The sequence below is a fragment of the Euleptes europaea genome, chromosome 5, assembly GCF_029931775.1.
Source record: "Euleptes europaea isolate rEulEur1 chromosome 5, rEulEur1.hap1, whole genome shotgun sequence".
NCBI classification, from domain to species: domain Eukaryota; kingdom Metazoa; phylum Chordata; class Lepidosauria; order Squamata; family Sphaerodactylidae; genus Euleptes; species Euleptes europaea.
Genome location: NC_079316.1, coordinates 49,458,621 through 49,479,039, shown reverse-complemented (window position 1 = coordinate 49,479,039; position 20,419 = coordinate 49,458,621). Strand labels below are relative to the sequence as shown.

Genomic DNA, 20,419 nt, shown 5'->3' with positions numbered 1-20,419 from the left:
TAATAACCATGTATAGAAATTTCCAGGGTTTTTTGTTTTTCTTGATTTTTAACAGTTTAATAGATTAGTGTACATGTGTTCAGTTTATATATGTGTTTAAACTCAAGTTTTAATACTGTGGCCTCCGGTCCTTTCAGCCATGTTGAGTTCCCGCCCTAGAAATGTAAGCCCACACTCTTAAGTCTAAACTAGATAAGATGCTGAGAGGCCTGTGATTTTCAGTGCCATCCTGAGCAGAGTTACGCCATTCTAAGCCCATTGACTGACCCAGGATTTAAGGTGTCACCCATTCTGGATGGTGTTGCACTCCCCTTGAAAGACAGCTCCATAGTCTGGGTGTGCTCTTGGACCCAGGCTGCCTGCTGGATGAGCAGGGGGCAGCTGTAGCCAGGAGTGCCTTTTACCAGCTTCAGCTGGTTAGCCAGCTGTGGCCTTTCCTGGGCAGAAAAGGTCTGGACCCCGTGGTTCATACCCTTGTTACATCTAGATTAGATTACCATTTACCAGTGAGCTCTACATGGGGCTGACAAGTGTTTGGAAATTTCAGTTGGTGCAGAATGTTGCAGCCAGAATGTTGAGTGGAGTGGATCATAGGAACCATATCTCTCCAGTCTTGTTCCACCTATACTGGCTCCCAATTTTTTCTGGGCACAATTCAGGGTGCTGGTGCTGACATTTAAAGTCCTATATGGTTTGGCACCAACCTACCTGAAGGGCCACCTACTCCCTTATGAACCTACCCGACCACTGAGGTCTTTTTCAGAGGGTCTGCTTCGGCTGCTGCTGCCTTGTGAGACTAAGTGGGTGGCAACCCAGGAGAGGGCCTTCTCAGTAGTGGTACCAAAACTCTAGAACTCTCTCCCCAGGGAGATTTGCCTGTCCCCTTCTGTTGCTGTCTTCCACCAGTGGCTGAAGACTTGTTTTTCTTGGCCTTCTCTCAATGTTGTTTTTATCTTTTGCATTTATTTTAAGCTTTGGTTTTAACTTGTTTTAGTGCTCTATTTGTGTGTTGGTTTCAACGGCTTGTAAAGAATATTTTGATATGGTTTGTTAGCTGCCAGTTTCGGATTGCTCACTGGATCTCCCAAATGTGTGCTCCTCAAAGTAAGTGTGCTCCTCAAAGGCTGAGGCTGAGCTAGAACTGGAAAGAGGGCAGAGAGAGTCCCAAGACTTTCCCACAGTTGTTGCTGGAGTTGTTCCATTTTTATTGAAGTTTATTATTTGAATGCAGAAAGGCAGATAGCAGGCACACAAAAATGGATGAAAATAACTTGGAACGAAATATCGCCTTACAAATAAGAAGCTGCATTTTCCGTAGAACTGATGACCCTCCAGGTTCATTGCTCCCCCTTCTATGTCTGATAGGGTTGCCAGGTCCTTCTTCACCATCGGCGGGATATTTTTTTGGGCGGAGCCTGAGGAGGGCAGGGTTTGTGGAGGGGAGGGACTTCAATGCCATAGAGTCCAATTGCCAAAGAGGCCATTTTCTCCAGGTGAACTGATCTCTATCAGCTGGAGATCAGTTGTAATAGCAGGAGATTTCCAGCTAGTACCTGGTGGTTGGCAACCCTAATGTCTGACCCTGGGCAACTTAAGTTATCCGCATCTCAAGTGTGCAATGAGGATTACATGCCCAGCAATTGACTGTAAATAGGCTGCAAATTTGCTTTGACTTTCTATGTATATTGCCTATGGAACTCTAATTCCATATTGAGTCCTAACGAGACAAATGTATTTATTGAGAATGCTTATTTTAAAAATGACTGAGATTAAGCTAATTGTTGGTATATTAAAACCTACGACCAACAGAAATATTTCAACAGTCCTGTTAGTGTTCTCCATATGCTTGTTTACATGCAACCTAGTCAAAAATTAAGTGAATCTTAAAAAAAAACAGTTTTAAAGCACCCCTTTGAATTATGTAAATTGTTTCCTTGCCTAATTAGATGCTGCTGAAGCACTCAAGTATGATCTGCTTTAATTAAGTTACGTTGGGCAAAACTCTTTTTTAATGCTGTTAGCAGCTGAAAAACAAAATTAGACATAATTTGGAAAGAAAGCACATTTATCATTAAGAGCAAATTCATGCATATTTCATCATAAGCCAGAAGATAAGTCTGTGTGGGTGAATGAATTCTTGTATTGTCTATCTCACAGCTTTTGTTGTGCTGTCTATTGAATCTGGAGCCGACATGGATTGTAAATAAAATTTGCAAGAAAAAGAGGCAGAGCAAAAATAGCAAAGTCCAAATGTTCTCAATCAATTCTAATCATGTGGATTTGGGGCTTTTGTTGTTGTTTTCTGCTCCATCTATCATGGTGTACTATACTTACCATTTGTTCCTTCAGCTCACAACCCATTACAGGAATGTATGGCATGCAACAACAATAATGCTTGCCATCTAGTAGTATTGAACAAACACTACAACAACACTCTTTTTAAATCATGTCAAGCTCCTCAATATTATTAATGGAATATTTATTTGCTTTAGAAGCAAGCAAGAACAAAGCTGTAAATAATTTTTTATACTGAACTATTATTATGAATAATTGTTGGAGTTTTTGCCATCAAGTCACAGTCGACTTATGGCGACCCCATAGGGTTTTCAAGGCAAGAGATGTTCAGAGGTGGTTTGCCATTGCCTGCCTCCGCTTCACAACCCTGGTATTCCTTGGAGGTGTTCCATCCAAATACTAACCAGGGCCAACCCTGCTTAGCTTCCAAGATCTGAATAATTGCCTGGGGGCTTAGAAATAGAAACTGGGTATTTTATTGGACTTTCTAACAATAATGTTACAAGGATACTCCGCCTCCACTTGGACAGCCTTCTGCAGATCTCTGATTTCTTCACATGTGTAATTTGTTGCCGTATATATTTGGCATTGCATGTGGTCACCATCATGCCTGTTTAAACATATTACACTCACTGTCCCCAAAATTGCTTCAGGTATTTTCAAGAGAGAGAGGGGTAATTTAAATAACAGAATGTTACAACTTTGAGCTGACATTGTATCAATGATCGTGGCAGAAAAAATTCATTTATATCTTCATTTAAAGTTCCTAAACTTGTAATCCATTCTCATGCTTTAAAGCTGTTGTATCAGTTCTGATGTCTGATTCAGGAGTACCCTGGAATGCCCAACCTTTAAAAAGTATGGAATCAAAAATATCTCTTTCAGAATAATAGCTTGGATCCTAACAAGTGTTTCCCAGTTGCCTTGATTGCAACTAATCCTGAATCTTGAATAGTGTTTCCACAAGTACAAATGCTAGTCAGAATCCAGCTCATTGTTGGAAGATGGGGATGTTGACAGGCCAATAAAATGTCATCAAGTCGCAGTCAACGTATGGTGACCCCGTATGGTTTTCAAGGCCAGAGAATCCCAGAGGTGGTTTGCCATTGTGTGACAATCCTGGACTTCCTTGGTGGTCTCCCATCCAAATACTGACCAACCCTGCTTAGCCCGATCTCACAAGCTAACCTGGGCTTTCCAGGTCAGGACAAGGAGTTTCCATAAATTCTAAGCTTAGACTGCTTCCACACGTCAATTTGAAAGCCCCCAATTTAAATGGAAGCATTCACAGAACGGGATTGGGACTGGGAAGGGCAGCCATGAAGGAGCTAGAAAAGATTCTTAAGTGTAAGGTTGTGTCACTGGCCACCAAGATGAAGTTAATTCATGCCATAGTATTCCCTATTACTATGTATGGGTGTGAAAGCTGTACAATGAAGAAAGCTGATAGGAAGAAAGTAGATTCCATTGAAATGTGGTGTTGGAGGAGAGTATACCATCGACTGCCAAAAAAAAACCCACTGCCAAAACAGTGGGTTATAGATCAAATCAAGCCTGAACTGACCCTAGAAGCTAAAATGACTAAACTGAGGCTATTGTACTTTGGTCACATTATGACAAGACAAGAGTCACTGGAAAAGACAATGATGCTAGGAAAAGTTGAAGGCAGCAGGAAAAGAGGAAGACCCAACATGAGATGGATTGACTCTATAAAGGAAGCCATGGGTCTCCATTTGCAAGACCTGAGCAAGGCTGTTAGCGATAAGACATTTTGAAGGACATTGATTCACAGGGTTGCCATGAGTCGGAAGCAACTTGATGGCACGTAACAGACACACAGATTCACTACCATGTTCATTCTGAGCACAGCTTGTGTGCCTCCCACATTCTGTTACAACAGAGTTTTTGAGTAGATATAATGGAGGGAAAGAGGGAGAGGTGAGGGAGCAGCGGCAGCAGGAAGTGTCACAGAGATGGGGTGTGGCAGTGCCATTCCCAGCTGCTCCCAGCCATCTGCTGCTGCTGTCATGACAGGGATGCATCAATATGCTCCATCAATGTGGAAGCAACATTACATTGTGTTGCACACCTACCATGACATCCTGTTAGGGTTGCCAGCCTCAAGGTGGGGCCTGAAAATCTGGAATTACCGTTTATCTCCAGACTTCAGAAATCAGTTCCCCTGGAGAAAATGGGTGATTTGGAGGGTGGACTGTATGGCATTACATCCTACTGAATCTCCTGGAATTACAGCTCATCTCCAGACTACAAAGTTCAGTTCCCCTTGAGAAAATTGATATTCTGGAGGGTGGACTCTGGCATTGCACCCCACTGAAGTCCCTGTCCTCCCCAGGCTCCATCCCTAAATTACCAGGAGTTTCCCAATCTGGATCTGGTAACCCTACCCCCATCCCCCACCAGTGGCCAGGAGGGACCTGGCCACCATATTAGATGACCAAGGTTATAAGGTAACACAGGCCCAAACCAAATACTGTGCAAGAGATCCAGCTCTGATCTCCCTACTTATTTATTTATTAAGTAAAATATTTATACTCCCCCTTTCCTTGGCTCCTCTTATTTAAAAAACTGAAATGCAGCTGCTTTATGTGGGTGAGGAGGGTATTAATTTGCTCAGAGCAGCAGGAACGATTGAGTGTTTAACATTTCCCCCTGTACTGTTTCCCTGCTCAAAATTGCGCATACCCCCCATGTGTGGTTTGCCCTGTCAGTAGGGTTGCCAACTCTGTATTGGGAAATTCCTGGAGATTTGAGGGTGGAGCCTGGAGAGGGCAGGGTTTGGGGAGGGGATGGGCCTCCGTGAGGTATAATCCAATAGAGTCTGCCTCCAAAGCAGCCTTTTTTTCTGTTGGCTAAAGATCACTTGTAATTCCAGGAAATCACTAGGGTTGCCTACCTGGAGGTTGGCAACCCTACCTGTGCGAGAAAAATCTAGGAACCTCTATTTCTTCCATGGGGTAAACAGCAGATGGGAGCAGGTGTGTGGGGAAATGATATGGGAGTACACACACAACATTGTACTCCAAACAAACTGGCAGATTCAAGAACTGCACTTCAGTTTAAAAACACCCTGGAGATCAGTCACAGACCTCCTGAGAAACATGTGTTGGCATTAGAGGTAATATCCATTAAGTGAAGGGCTTAGCTCTATTGTTTTTTAATGCTCTGAAGAGGAAAAACAATGGTTAGAAATCCTGTTTTTCCATATGAAATAAAGATTATAGATCATAATTACTCATTTGGTTTCTTCCCCCCCAATTGGCATTAGATCCCCTTGAATAAAACAAAAGCGCCCCAATGTAGAGCACATCATGGCTGCCTCTTTCAGACCCAAAGGTCATATTTGAGTGAGAGGGGGCATTCCTCCAAGGCTCAAACATGCTACTTGTGCCACACAGCCCATTTATTCTAGCCATTTCCCTGCAATATTACTGTGAGAGCTCATAAACAGCTTGTTTCCTACAGATACATTCCCCAACTTTAGCCCAGTTCCTAAAATAGCTATGTTCTTTCAGTGTGCTAATTTCCATGGAGATCCAGCTGTCAGGAGTGCTTGAAGGTTTCAGCTCCAGTCTGTAACATGCAGAATATGATGGTACTGGGGGAGGGAGGGGTAAGAAAGCATGGCTCTTTCCTCCCCCACAGAGATCTCTTTCCCAGGTCAGAGATCTCTAATTCCCAGGTCAGTCCTCCAGAATGCAGGCCAGTCAGATTTGTTTTGCCAGTTCTGCAACTGACATGCTTCTTGCCACAGGAGAACTGGGCTCCCATTTTCTCTGTGATGTGGTTTTACAGCCATATCTGCACTTTGAGTTCAGTAGGAGTTGAAAATTGGTTGCAAATAAACTGTTTAATAATGGGCCCTTCCAGGTAGCAGCTACCCAGGCTTTTGTCTTAGCTAGGGTTGCCCATTCCTGGATGGGAAATTTCTGGAGATCTGGGGGTAGAACCTGGGGAGGGCAGGTTTGGGGAAGGGAGGCACCTCTGCAGGGTATAACCTGGAGGTTGGCAATCCTAATTATACCCCACTGAGGTGCATCTCCTGTCCAAACACCACCCTCCTCAAACTCCACCCCCCAAATCTCCAGGAATTTCCCAACCTGGAGTTGGCAACCTAGGGTGGAGCCCTACAGTCCACCTTCAAAGCAGCCATTTTCTGCAGGGGAACTCCGTCACCTAGAGACCACTTGTCATTCCAGAAGATATCCAGCCACCACCTGGAGTTTTAACATGGCGTTTTTGCCAACGCGGAAGCATTGTAATTTACAGCTAGCGTGTAAGTATTTTGTAATTGTTATTATGCTATTATTTTGCGGTCCTATGTTAATATATGGCGATGTTCATTTTTATGCCGATATACTGCATGTTACTTATTTTGTTTATTTAGTGGCCCCTGAGGAAGGCTGTTTTTTAAGCCGAAACAGAAAGGAAACCGGGCTTCTGTTGGATTGTTCCATCACTCCTTACCTCTTGGAAAAGAAAAGAAAGAAATGAATGCGCCTAGCAATGTTCTAGGACTTCTCTTTTCATTGTGGCCAAATGTTTGATTGTGGACAATTTTTGTGTCTGTACCATAGATCGGTTGTATTCTTATATGCCTTTGGTAGCATAAAGAAGCAGTTTTTGTTACTTGCAGTTGTTGCTGTTTTTTGGTTTACTAACTATTTGCAGCATGCTAATTTTGGTTTACCATACCACCTGGAGTTTGGCAAGCCTATATGATTCCTATGATAATGGTTTCTGGGGGAAGCAGTTGTTCTTTTTAGTGTCCTCCTGAATTTAGAGCTGACATTTTGCAAGTTGTGGGGTCTCTAAAGTTCCCCCAAATATCAGGAATTCCATTGCTCCCGAGCTCTATAGAGTTAATTTGCTTGGTTCCTTCTTTTTGTAAGTTGTACAAGTTGACAGAGTATGAAAAGAAAAGAGTGCATTTATTGTATTAAGGTGTGTATTGGCCAGTGTGAAGGGGGGAGCTAATGAGTGTAAGAGAAGAGTTTCTGAACAGCTCACATGAGCACAGCAACAAAGAAATTCCTGCCTCAACAAAGATTTCTCCTGGGCTGACCTCATATCACTTAGAACCAGCCCCAACATCACATGAAAACAAACCACATAACTTGCCTAGCTCCATGGGTACCAAGCAAACTTCTAGTCCTACCCCTCTGGAAGGGTCTTGTTGCACTAGGAAGTTGGTACAATCATGAGGCCTAAAGAGACATATAATAATCAACACTTAGAGGAGGTGGAGGTCTTTGGTATGGAGGAGACAATGTTTTTGTCTGTCCTAGAAACAGGCCATGGACTGAGAAAAGCAGCAGCACAACTCCTATAAATTAAGGATTTTCATGATCTTTTCCTGAGTCTCCTAGGGGATGCACAAGCCAATTTACAGCATCCAGTAAGCTCCTGGTAGCTCACGAGCTATCTGTTGGAGACCCCAACCATGCAGGCTATGCCACAAAAATACATGTTATGTATCTCTAGCAATCATCTACATGTCCTTTTTTTCTTTTATAGTGCTCCTGTACATTTCTGGTATGCCATTCCTCTGAAATTCACGAAGTGTTTTGTGGTTAAGAAGTAGGGTTGCCAACCTCCAGGTACTAGCTGGAGATCTCTTCCTATTACAACTAATAGAGATCAGTTCACCTGGAGAAAATGGCCGCTTTGGCAATTGGACTCTATGGCACTGAAGTCCCTCACCTCCCCAAACCCCACCCTCCTCAGGCTCCACCCCAAAAACCTCCCGCTGGTGGTGAAGAGGGACTTGGCAACCCTAGGACACCCACACTATTCCATGCTTTAGTCATGCTCCAGTCATCCATTCCCCATCCTTGGTCTGCTGTTTCCAAATCTGCTTTTCTCCAATCTTTTTGGAAAATGCACAGGTCAAGCACATTAACACTCTTATCTGGACAGGAAGGTGCACATTTTCAGAAGTCCCACCCATATTGGCAGAATTCTTCTTCTGTTAACAAGTGGCTGTTGTTGATATGTGCCATCAAGTCACTTCCAACGTATGGTGATCCTCTGAATTAATGACCTCCAAAACATCCTATCATTAACAGACTTGCTCAGGTCTTGCAAACTGAAGGCCATGGCTTCCTTTCCCCCCACTGTGCCAATGGAGGGCTTTTCCAGACTTTTAAAAAGTAAGTGATAATTGCAATAGTACTATAACACTTCGGCACTATAGCAACTACTAATCTTTTTTTAAAGTCCTCAGGTGGTACAGAAGGGAAAGATGCAGGGAAATGGCAGCTGATGAAAGAAAGTATGCAGAAAACTCCCATATGGAGGCTGCATAGCCAGTGTGCATGCTTCCACATTTGCAGCATCAATTAATGCCAAATAGAGAATCCTAGATGTTTGGATGTAGCCAACATCTTGCACAACTGGTGCACAACTTGTCTGGTTCCCAGTTTTTCCACTTTTATATTGGACAAAATGGATGCCATTCCTGCTCATTCCCACACTTTGCTGTTGCCATGGAGAGGTGTGTTTTCGTACCCTTGCCATTATGATGCACTCATAGTTTTGATAAGGAATTATTACCATTTTAATTTTCACAACAAACATGGAAAAGCAGCAAAGATGATATAAACTACATGATTTTATGGCAAAGCTGTATCTAACAGTTGCACAAGGAAATAAAAATAAAGACAAATGTAACAGTATAGCTGATGTGAATAAAGCTAGCATGAATCTTGCTACTAACCAATCAAAAGGACTTTCTGATTGACAGAGGGATTGCCTTTTGAAAAGGCTGAAATGGCTAACATTTAGTGGTTGTTGCCATGTAAACAAACCTCCACGTTTTCTTGAATCAATAAGTAAATACAGGAGGGTAGACCAGATCACTGAGACCACTAGCCTTATCTGTACCTAAGTGGGACCCCTTTCATTCTGATTCATGCTACCATTCAAGGAAATGTAGAAGTAGTTGGGCAATGCACTAGTGGCAATGGTAATCAATATACCTGTGGCCCAATGGACATGTTTTTATACCTGCAGAAAATCCATACTCCTCCTGTCCCACTCCCATTGGAATTACAAGACTGTGCAGGATCAAAGTGCTGGTGTTCTTTGCTCTTCCTCGCTCTCTTTGTCAGTAAGGAAAAATGTAATGGAGTAGGCTTTGCCACTGTCTAGATGGTCGCTGCTGAGCAGTTTGTTCTCTCGCTCAAGTCTGAAAATGTGGTATCCTACAAAGACAACTCGTGTGTCCAGAGCAGTCTTTGGACGTCCCTGAACTATTATCTTTCGCATTCCCATTTCTGTACCTTTCATAAGACAAATCTCCTTGATCTCAGAAGAATTGCCAAAGTTGTAACGTAAAAGTCTAATGGTAACCTGATGACTGCTGGTCCAAAATAGCTTAGTATCTCAAAAGATGTGTTCAGATATAGTGAGAGTCTCTCTTTTACATGTTAAAAAACCAGTGCTTTGTGTACCAGGCCACGCCAGGAAATAACATTGACTCTGGGAAATGTCTGATTCCTTTCAGGACTCTTCAACGGATCTCATCTTTGATGTTCGTATTGGCTGCAAAGACAAAACAAAATAAAAATCGCACCCACTTTTAAGCTGTTTTGCAAGATAAATATTATAGGAGTTCAGTGGCAAGCAGTGCACATCTTAAGCTATTTTAGGGCCAAACGAGAGGCGATGGCGTCTTCGTGGCCAGCACAGGGATGCCACCACCATTTTAAAGTGATTTTAAAATTTTACGTGGCAAGCTGAGGTGCTCTTCTCCTCACCCCCATGCCTTATCAAGTGCCAAAACAGCCAGCTCCCCACCCCCCATGGCTGTTTTGGCACACATACATAAACAGCCAGCTCCGTCCCCCCCCCCCCCCGTGGCTGTTTTGGCACTTAAAATGGTGGGGGGATGATGAAAAGAGAGCCGTGCTGCAGGCCTGATCATGATCACACACTCCTGGCATTTTAAAATCACTTTAAAGTGGTGGAGGTGTCCTTATGGCAGCCACGAGGACACCGTCACATCTAGTTTGGCCCTCTAAAAGAGCCACTGTGGTATAACGGTTAGCGTGTAGGGCTAGGATCTGGGAAAGCCAGGTTCGAAGCCATACTCTGCCATTAGGGCTGCCAACCTCCAGGTGGTTAAGACAATAAACAGCACCAGCTCTGAAATACTAAATAATATAATTCCACTATTAGAACGATAAGCATGGAACACTCACTAAATTCACATAAAAAGGAAATACATGGGTTGCATCACCAAATATCATCAATCATTCAACTCATACAAGAATGAAAAAATCGGTTACTTCACCAGAAACACTGCAAACAAATAAGGGAACAAATACCTAGGTCTAATTAGACCTATAATTGAATGTGAGTCCAGGTAATGTTCTCAAAAGTAAAAATCCATAAGGTCAAAAGTCCAAGTAATGGAAATAAATCCAAAGCGAATTGCAAAAGAATCCAAGTTCATTAGGAGAATTCCAATTCCAAATCAAATGGGAAATTCCATCATGTAAAGTGTCCAATTCAATAGGAAAATTTCATCACACAAAACGCCACCTCCGGATTTGTGCACGTTTCGCCAACAATGCTTCTTCAGTTGATGTGTATTTTTTATGGGTCCATAGACCTCTGTAAAACAAATTTATAAGGCAAACTCCTAATATGGTGAGGTGAGATGAAAACTTCATGTATGTATGTATGTATGTATGTATGTATGTATGTATGTATGTATGTATGTATGTATGTATTCAATTTATAACCTGCCCTTCCCGGCCAAAGCTGGGCTCAGGGCAAGTAACAACATTAAATCAACATAAATCACAAATATCTAAAAATTCTTTACAACTATACAAATCTCAACAATCTAAAAACATCATCTAAAACATTAGATGGCACTAAATACAGCACCAGCTGAGAACGCACTCAACAGGCAAGCCTCCTCTAGCTTATAATAAACAAATTAGGGTTGCCAGCTTCCAGGTAGTAACTGGAGATCTCCTGACTTCCAGTCTGTTTCCTGGGCCGTAGGGTTGCCAATTCCAAGTTGGGAAATTCTTGGAGATTTGGGGTGGAGCCTTGGGAGTTTGGGAAGGGAGGGACATCAGCAGGATAGAATGCCATAGAGTCCACCATCTGAAGCAGCCATTTTACCTAGGGGAACTATTTCGGTCATCCGGGGATTAGTGGAAATTCCAGGAGATCTCCAGGCCCCTACCTGGAGGTTGCCAACCCTATACCTGCTCCAATTCAAGGTGCACCAGAAATGGTTTGGGCTCCATCATTTTGACCTCTCCAGAGGTCATTGGCCAGGGCCTCTCTATGGGAACCTACATATGACCTTAAATTAGCAGGAACCCATGATCAAGACAGTCTTTTCAGCAGACCATGGAACTCCTTCCCCTAGGCCTTCCATAGGAGTTTAGAAACGTTTTTATTCTGGAAAACCTTTGATTCGTTTTTTGAGTAACTGTATGTTTCAACTGATGATAGCTTTACTGTTGTATGATATGGGGGTTACCGCATTATGTATTCCCAGCGATGTATTAAGTGTTTGAAAATGTTATAAAAAATACTGTTTGCACTTTCTGTGTATTCCCACCAATGTATTAAGAGTTTGAAACGGTTATAAAAATACTATTTGCACTTTGTTTGGCCCCTTTAGCTATGAAGGAGTCTTCCAACCATTTTTAGCCGTGGCATCCAAAAACCCTTTTAAAGCGCTGTTTTTTTATAACATTTTCAAACTCTTAATACATCGCTAGGATGGTCTAATTGCTTTTAGGAATGGATTATTTTAGCATTACATTGAGGTAAATGGCTTTTATGACCTTTGATTGTTAACCACCTTGGGTGCCCCAAGTGGGTATAAAAGCATATGACTTATTCTGCCCAACATTAAAATGAAATTGAGTAACCTACCGGCACCACCATTCCACTGCCAGTCCCATCTTCATTTTGGTGTTTTCTGAGGTGTGGCAATTCTGAACTCTCACGATAATCTCGGCCCTTGGGATTCTGCATGTCAAGCACCATTTGGCTCTTGGATGGAAGAGGTGGTTTGCTGTGCCCGACTTCAGACCGTGAGAGTTTGACAGGTTTCTTCATTGACACCAGAGCATCTACATTGGCATAGGGCTTCTGCTTGCTCTGAGTCTTTTCATTCAAGGCAGTCTTTTCCTCTGACTGGGCAGAACAAGTGTAAGAACGAAACCGGGGTGTGGGGACTAGGAAAGAAGGGGAGGATTGTTGCTTGTTAGAGGCTTTGCTGCTGTCCACCTCCTGTGGTTTGGTAAAGCTCTGATCAGGGGCAGATGGGAGTTCTTTTCGTGGAGCCTTGATCAATTCCTGCTCTCTCTTAGACACCAGTTTGTCCTTGGATTTTGCATAATCATACAGTGGGTTGTCAATCATCTCTGGTTTGGGGTACATTTCTTCTGGTAGCAAGGGTTCTAACATGCTTTTCCTTACCTCAGCATATCTGCAATGGTTAAAGGGACAGCAACTAAAGGTGGAGCAAAACCAGATTAAAGAAATTTGTAAAGGGTGGGGATGATATCCAGAAGCTGTGATGAAAGCAGATGAGAATACTGATTTTTTTAAAAAAGGAACAGATGGCTACATACACAGCCACAACAACAATGATGTTAAAACCAGTTGTCCATCATTAAGCAGGTAGAAATAAATGAAATCCCTTCTGTATTTGCTGCCATAAGGGCTAAAGGTGCCCTTGTTTTTAATATATACATGCGTGTGTGCTTTGTAATAAATATATTTCATTGTTTCATTTGATTTTATTTCACCCAACCTTTTAGGCCCAAGTTAGACCAACGTATCTCGAGATCTATGAAGAACTGTAAGCCATTAAGTGAGGGGACCAGTTTAGTCAGGTTGCATTAGCTTACTGTTTTATTTTGACCCTGTTTTGAATCTCCCCGGGTGTCTGAAATCCTTCTCCATTCTCTCTTTTTCCCACACAAGTAGTTACATGCAACCTCTCTTCTTCCTCTGTTTCCCAAATAAAATCAATATTTTAAGAGATCCTGTGTCATCCCCAGATCACTCAGGTGCAAAAGGACTGGGCTCTGTGTATGCCAGCTCTCTGTTGAGCCCGGCTGCATGTTTAGCTGTACGAGGGGGATGTAGATGTGTGACACAGAGAAGCCGAAGTGGATCTGTCAGATTCTGCCAGAGAACGCTAACAGACAGGCAGGGGAGCAGCTACCTTGCAGAGAGTGTGGGGCTATTGTGTAAGGCAAGCCATAGCCAGGTGGCTTCAGGGAGGCTGGGGAAGCAGGGCCCTCCCTGTCCCTGGTTTTCCCTTGACCTTCTGCTTTGAACCAGTACGACAGTGGTGCAAGGGGGCATCTGGTTTAATAGGATCAGGCGCTGCAGTTGAAGGGCAACTGAAAGTACTGCCAGCACCTATAGTTCCAGGTGAAATGGGAGGAGACTAGAGAAAACTCACACTTGGTCCTGATGCCTGGGTCCTGGATTTCGATGAGTTACGGCCTGAGCAGGTGGTCTCAGCGACTGGGGTGATAGGTTGGAAGGCATGGTGGGAGACTCCAGTTCCATCAGAGAAGTGGTATCTTTGGTTTGTGGGTCATAATTCCAGAGGCCAGGTGACTGGTCAGGTGATGGGATCTGTTTAAGCTGACCTGTTGCAGAGAATTGCTGAGAGGCAGCAGCCATCCATAAAGAGTTTGAATTGCTGATATCTGTGGCTGTTGTACTGCAGAGGTGGAAAGTGGTAATGTGGAGAGAAATACATTGGAATCCTAGACAACAAGAGAAAGCAGGCAGCCTGCCACTTTTGCCAGCTGCTGATTCAGTGGTGAGAGACCAGTACCCTTTCACACAAGATTGACTGGTGGCTCTGCCATCGTTTTGAATGTGATTGCACTAGATGGGTACCATCAACCATTAGAAAGAGAGGGATAGGAGAAAACTAAATAAGGATAAACCAGAAGGTAAAAATAATATTTAGCATTTGTATAGCACTTCCAAATGTCAAAGTCCTTCAAATGTTATCATAATATTCTTTACAATGGCCTTGTAAGGTAGATCAATGCTAATCACGCTAACATTGCAATCCTATGGGGAGTTATTCCAGTTTAAACCCATTGACTTCAATGGGCTTAGACTGGAGTAACTCACCATAGGATTGCACTGTTAATCATTACAACACTTATGTACAATGTAAAATTGCTCCTCTAACATTCTTATTAGGTATAATCTTGTTCCTTTATATCACATATATAGCTTTTGATCATTTTTGTTGAGCAAACACTGTCCATTCCCACATATTTCTAGAGGTAATAATTTTTTTCTATTAGCATGATAAACCAATTTTATGAATCCAAGTCTCTGAATTACCCTGTTTCCAAGACTGTGCCATCAGTAGTCTTGCTGCTATGAGTAAATTTTTAATTCGTCATTTAAATTTTGTCTGTAACTTTTTGGCAAAAGACCCAAAAGGGCAATTTTGGAATCACATGGTATTCTAATTTGTGTTATTTCCTACAGGCCACACTACTATACCAGGAAAAGAGGGGAAAGGAGACCATGTTATCCTTCATGAATGTATCCTCCATGTTAGACTTTAAATCATGTTCCTTCCTGGTACCAGCAATATTCTTTAATGAAAGGGATCTTAAAAGTGCAATGGCAACATGTGCCTCAGGAAACTTAGTTTAAAGACAAGTGGCCATGGACACTGATCACTCCTCCCCTCTTTTGGCCAGCCTGCTTTCGCCTGCTGAATATCTGAGTGTCGGCGGGCAGAGACAAGAATCGCCAGGAGATTGCTTGCCATTAGTGGGCACATAGAAACCCTAGCAGGAATGGTAGGGTGAGTGCATCCAGATAGATCTAATGTACTTTGAGAGTCTTGGTCCAGCCTGAAAGAAGTGTTCAGTGCCCACATAAAGCTTATGAAGGTAAAACCATGAGGTTACCGCGAGAGGTCTTCTTTGCCGTCATCCAAAGATGCTGTTACAGTTCCTCGACAGCGAGCAAGAGCAGCTGCTTCTTTGGCTACCAGCTGACTAGATCTCCTGTTCGAAGAAGAGCCCCTTGAAGTGAAGAGAAAGTTAGTAAGTTTTATTTATTTATTTAGAAACATCTATTTCTTTAGAAGCAACTTTCCCAGATCTTTATTCTCCAGTTCCTTCTACCTCTAAGATGCAGACCTGCCCAAAGGCATGCCACCAATCAACACATCAATCACTTTTGCATGAAATCAGCTGCTTTCCGACCTACCTATTTGTGGGGTCCCACTCTTTGCCATAGTCTATACTGCACGTGCCTCTCACTAGTTTCTGTCCAGCAGACTCATCTCGCTCAATCTTCACAAAATCTGAAGCAAAAAATATACACGAGAGAGAGAGAGAGCTTTGGATTATGGTCCAGGTTTATCAGTTTATGGTTAAACATTTCTTAAAAGCTGTGCTACGTCTCCTCATTTCAACACTATTTATGAACATCAGCCATCGATGAAGCAATTGTATGTGATACTCAAGATCTAGCACTGTGATGCTGTAGTCAGTACACATGAAGACCCACGTTGGAGCAAACTGGGCCCCCCATGGTATGAGAGGAAAGGTTGAGCCCCCTCCTCCCCCTGCACCACACTCATGAGCCAAATCCATCCCTGCAGCACTGGGATCGTTAACTCCCCAATGTTACATATGACACAACTGGGGCCAGGGGTGCCTGAAGTGAGGTGCAGTGAGGCCTGGACTAGGGCAGGGCTCTTCCTCACCTTTCAGCAGTGACACCTGCTGCACCTCTTTGAGGGCAGAGCTGCCACCTCAGCTAGGAAGGGAAGGGAAGGGAAACAAAATGAAGCCAGAGTTGCTGCCCACCATGCTGATCTCTCATTGACCACAGAAGGAGTCTGACTGGAGCAGTCCAGGCCTGGCCCGGCCCAGGGTTTGGCCCATTAGTGAGTGTCTGAAATGGCTCTCCTCAGCATCTGGCAGATTTTTTTCCATCTTTGCATCTCTGATACAGATTGAAAATTCAATATAGATAAATATCAGCAGGCCCTTGAGGACGCCCCACAACCTTTCTGTTAGGAAGACATAGAGGGATGTCCTTGTCCAGAATAAACAGAACATAATATTATTCCTTCAGGAATGATTACTGAATAACATTATTTTCTCTTTAATCATATTTGGAATGTTTTCAATATGCAGAGAAACTGTGACGACAGCATTTGTTATTGTTTCACGGAGCACAGGTCTATCAGTGGCTACTAGTGATGGTGACTAAAGTGAGCCTCCACATTCAGAGGCAGTAAACCTCAGAACCAGTGCCAGGAGGCAACACCTTGGCCTCTATGCCCTCTTGTTGGCCCTCTGGTGTAAGCGGCTGGCCACTGTGTGAGACAGGATGCTGGAATAGGTGGACCAATACTTTGATCCAGCAGGGCTCTTCTTATGGTAGCCTGCTGTGTGCACTCTTAATTGCTCATTTTCAACAGATCTGATTGGGAAAAAAGAAAAAGCTGCCTCCCAGCTTTATAATGATACAAGTGGAAATAAATTCAGCTGAAGTTTATATTACTGACAGTCTCAGGTAGAGGGCTCTCTCTATCTGTTCATGAGCTTTGAAGCAGGAAGGGGAAGTTATAACTGGTTTCTATGCATCTCTTCTAAGTTTCAGACAGTCAAAGGGGGAAATACTTTCTGAGTACAGAAGCCACCATTAGATGTTCTTATTAAAAACACTTATCCTCGCTAGTATCAGAGTCCTTTGTGACCTTCAAAATAGTTAAGTCTTGTTCATGCATTAACTATTCCTTATAAAAAGATCATCTAAATGTAGGGAAAACACCTCTCTCTCTCATATATATATGTGTGTCTCATTATGTATGAAGGGATAAGTCGTTTTTCAGCCATGTATGCAATAATTAAACAGATTAGTAAATAACAACACTCATGCTACTCTTATACATTATCTTGACAGACATAGCCATCATTTCCTACATGGAGATGATCTCTGAGCAGAGCAAATATAATATGTGGATAAACAGGGGCCTTGTGGCGCCTTAATGAAGAACAGGATTTTATTCCAACATATGTTTTTTTGGTGGACTAGAGCCCACTTGGTCGAATGACCATGAAAGCAAATGCTGGAGTAAACTCTAGTTAGACTTTAAGGTGCCACTAGACTCCTGTTTATTTTGGCTGCAACCACCTAACACAGCTACTTCTCTGAATTTTATAATGCATGAAATTACCCTCACTTTAAAGGTGGGGGCTTCAGGGCTGGAATGACTACCAGCTGCCCTCAATAATTTGTATACTGAGCATCCCTTTCATTTAGCTATATTCACTCTCTGTTACTGTGCCTGACGAATCACACATGGGGCAACACGCGCACTCAGGTATTCCCACCACCTCTCATTCCTGTTCCTGGCTCAGGAGAGATGAGGCTAGGATACACAGCTGCTTCTTGATATGCATGGGCGTAGCTGCTTGTCTTTTCCTGAGTATGTGCTAGAAAAGACTAAATAGATAGACATGCCGCCTTTGGTTTCTAGGCAAACACAGAAGACTGCTGGAGGGGTCTGGGGGCTACTGTGTCTGTCCCTCCCGCTTCTCTGAGGGACAAAGTACACTATATGCGTTTAACAAGTTGGGTCTGGATTCTCAGGACCTGACTCACCTCAGTCACACAGCAGCTGCAGGGGACGTCGTATTTAAAGCCTGCAGGAGTCAATTTGACTCAGGACATTGGCATGGGGGGAGAGGGCTCCCGCCATGAGCTGAAACAGCTCCAGTGGAAATTATCTGTATAACTTTGGGGCTGTTTGTGCTCAGAATCCTCCAAGCGTAACTCCAAAGTTATGCAAATAATTCCTCACTGAGGCTGTTTCTGCTCAGGGAAAAGGAATGGGTGGAGGGTGGAAGCCCCTCTGAGCCCATCCCCTACACCTTCTTAATGTGAAGAAAAACTGGAAGAGACCAGCAAAAGACACTGGCTTATAGGGAGTAGAAAGCCCTATGCAGTTAAGAAGCCATGCTGCATCAAAAACCCAGTGTGGAAAATCCCAAATGCACAGCACTGATGGATGAGGCACCTCTGAACAGTGACAAGTGCCAATTGCAACTAAGCCCAAGGAAGCCAAGATTTTGCTTCAGGAGACTACATTCTCCTCCCTCTGAGCTGTTCAGAGCTACAAAATCAGGCCTGGGTCAACATGACAACCCACAAGACTTACTGACATGTCCCAGATGTGACACTGAGGCTAAAGGGTATTCACATAGGGAATATCCAGACCTTCCAGCATTCTGCATACCTTCTCCTCAGCCCCATATCCCTTGCTTACACCACCCTGTCTTCAGGAGGTGCCAGCTGTCATCTCTCCCATTTCCTGTTGACCACTTTCTCCCTCTGCCAGTTTACTTTGGGATGGGGGGGCATACCTGGCCTGAAGGTGATGTCTTGGGTGAACAACAAACACTAGTCCTTCGCTTAGGATCATACAAGGACTCTGTAATGGAACTGAAGCCAATTTTTCAAGCTAGCACTCAGAGCACTCTCCTGCATCATCACTTTTGACTGGATTTAGCCCAGAATGCTGCTAGGAAAACAAACAAGCTCTTTTTCATGCTAGACCTTTCCTGACCAAGAAGCAGACTGTGTTGCAGCCATTGCCTTACCGTAGAGTTTCTCTCTCTGTTTGCCTTGGGAAGTCTGTAGCTTGAATTCTCCTTGGAAGATACCAGTCTTCTCCCCATGGTGTGTTAGCATAGTTTGGATAGGGACTGGAGATTCTGTAGCTCCACTCTGAAGGGCAATGCAACCTTCTCCTAGGAAACAAGGAGGGAATGGATTCTGATCAACTGAAGCCGGCAACACATTGCTCTTGTCTCCCAGAGCAAAAAGGACTAAAGCACCCTGCAAAAGGGCTGGAAACAATTGTCAGTTTCAACTTTTGTGTATTTCTGAATAGTTCCCCCTGTTTGTCAGTTTCCAAGAAGCATCTGGCTGGCCCCTGGTGCAGATGGACATTTGTTCTGATCCAGTAGGATCAATGATTGTTGCACAAGAGAACTTCCAAGAGGGGGTACACCTGTTGGGTCTACAATGCAGTGGACCTGGCAAAAACATTACAGTGAATTTCTCTATGGCCTGTAGATGAGGAAGTATTGACAAGTCTGAACAAATTATAGAGAAGGGTACCAATCCCTGCAGAATGCATTTGTTTAGCTTTGAGGGGGAGGGAGGGGGTAGATAAACGTACAGGGAAAAGCACCTAGTACAATAAGTCATAGCCCCTCATGAGTACATAGTCACCTCTTACAACACGTGCTGAAATGCATTTTTAGAGCAGAAAAGATAACACCAAAGCTGTCATTCAATCTTTCTGCTGTCATTCTCCCCCACACTCTTCAGTGATTTAACTGTAAGTAGAAGTTGACTCATGCACATGCCTTTGGAATAAGGGCTTACCGTACGATTCATCGCTATCTGATGACTTAATGCTGATCAGAATGTGTTGGTCCAGTAGATACTCTGGGTCTGAAATAATTGGAGTCAGCTGCAAGGAAAAGCCCAAATTGTTCAGTAAAGCTAGAGCAAATGTATTATTCACAAGCAGTACCTTTTTCTTGTGAATGTGTTTATGTTAAAGTAGGATAGTAAGTATTTACATAGGAGAGAGGCCTATTGTATTCCAGTAATTTATTCCTGGGAAAGTATGTACAATTTTAGCCTAAGGGCCCTTTCAAAGCTGACTTCTGAGGTTGTAATTTTTGTTCAGTGACTTGCACTCAGAAGTATGACAGAAGGACTGAAAACTGGTCTTACCATTGACGGGGAACTGCAGCCAGATCTATACCTGTTGGATATACATTTTCACATTGTATTTTTAGCTGTGCAGAGAAATCTTAAGTGTATGCCTTTAAAAAGTATAAAGTGGCCCTCAGTCAAAGGTAAGATGAAAATCCAGGATCTGAGCAAACTTATTTTTATCTGCCTTTGCAAGGCAGCAGGGGTACAATTCTTTCTGACATTAATGATATGGAATGAGCCAGAGCTGCACTTATGAGAGCAAAAACTAATGAACATCAGAAGCAGTACTTGGGTGATTTTTGGTGGCAGC

The 20,419-nt window shown here is 43.2% G+C and overlaps 1 protein-coding gene across 1 annotated transcript in view; it reads right to left on the bottom strand.

Moving 5' to 3' along the window:
- Nucleotides 1-9,791: 9,791 nt before the first annotated feature.
- INPP5D (inositol polyphosphate-5-phosphatase D) overlaps nt 9,792-20,419 on the bottom strand; it is a 77,828-nt gene continuing 67,200 nt past the window's right edge. Inside the window, 7 exon segments of the mRNA XM_056849701.1 lie at nt 9,792-9,858; nt 12,223-12,781; nt 13,769-14,027; nt 15,250-15,377; nt 15,565-15,661; nt 18,975-19,124; nt 19,768-19,855. Of these exon segments, the coding sequence (XP_056705679.1) occupies nt 9,817-9,858; nt 12,223-12,781; nt 13,769-14,027; nt 15,250-15,377; nt 15,565-15,661; nt 18,975-19,124; nt 19,768-19,855 (1,323 nt within the window). The 3' untranslated portion in view covers nt 9,792-9,816.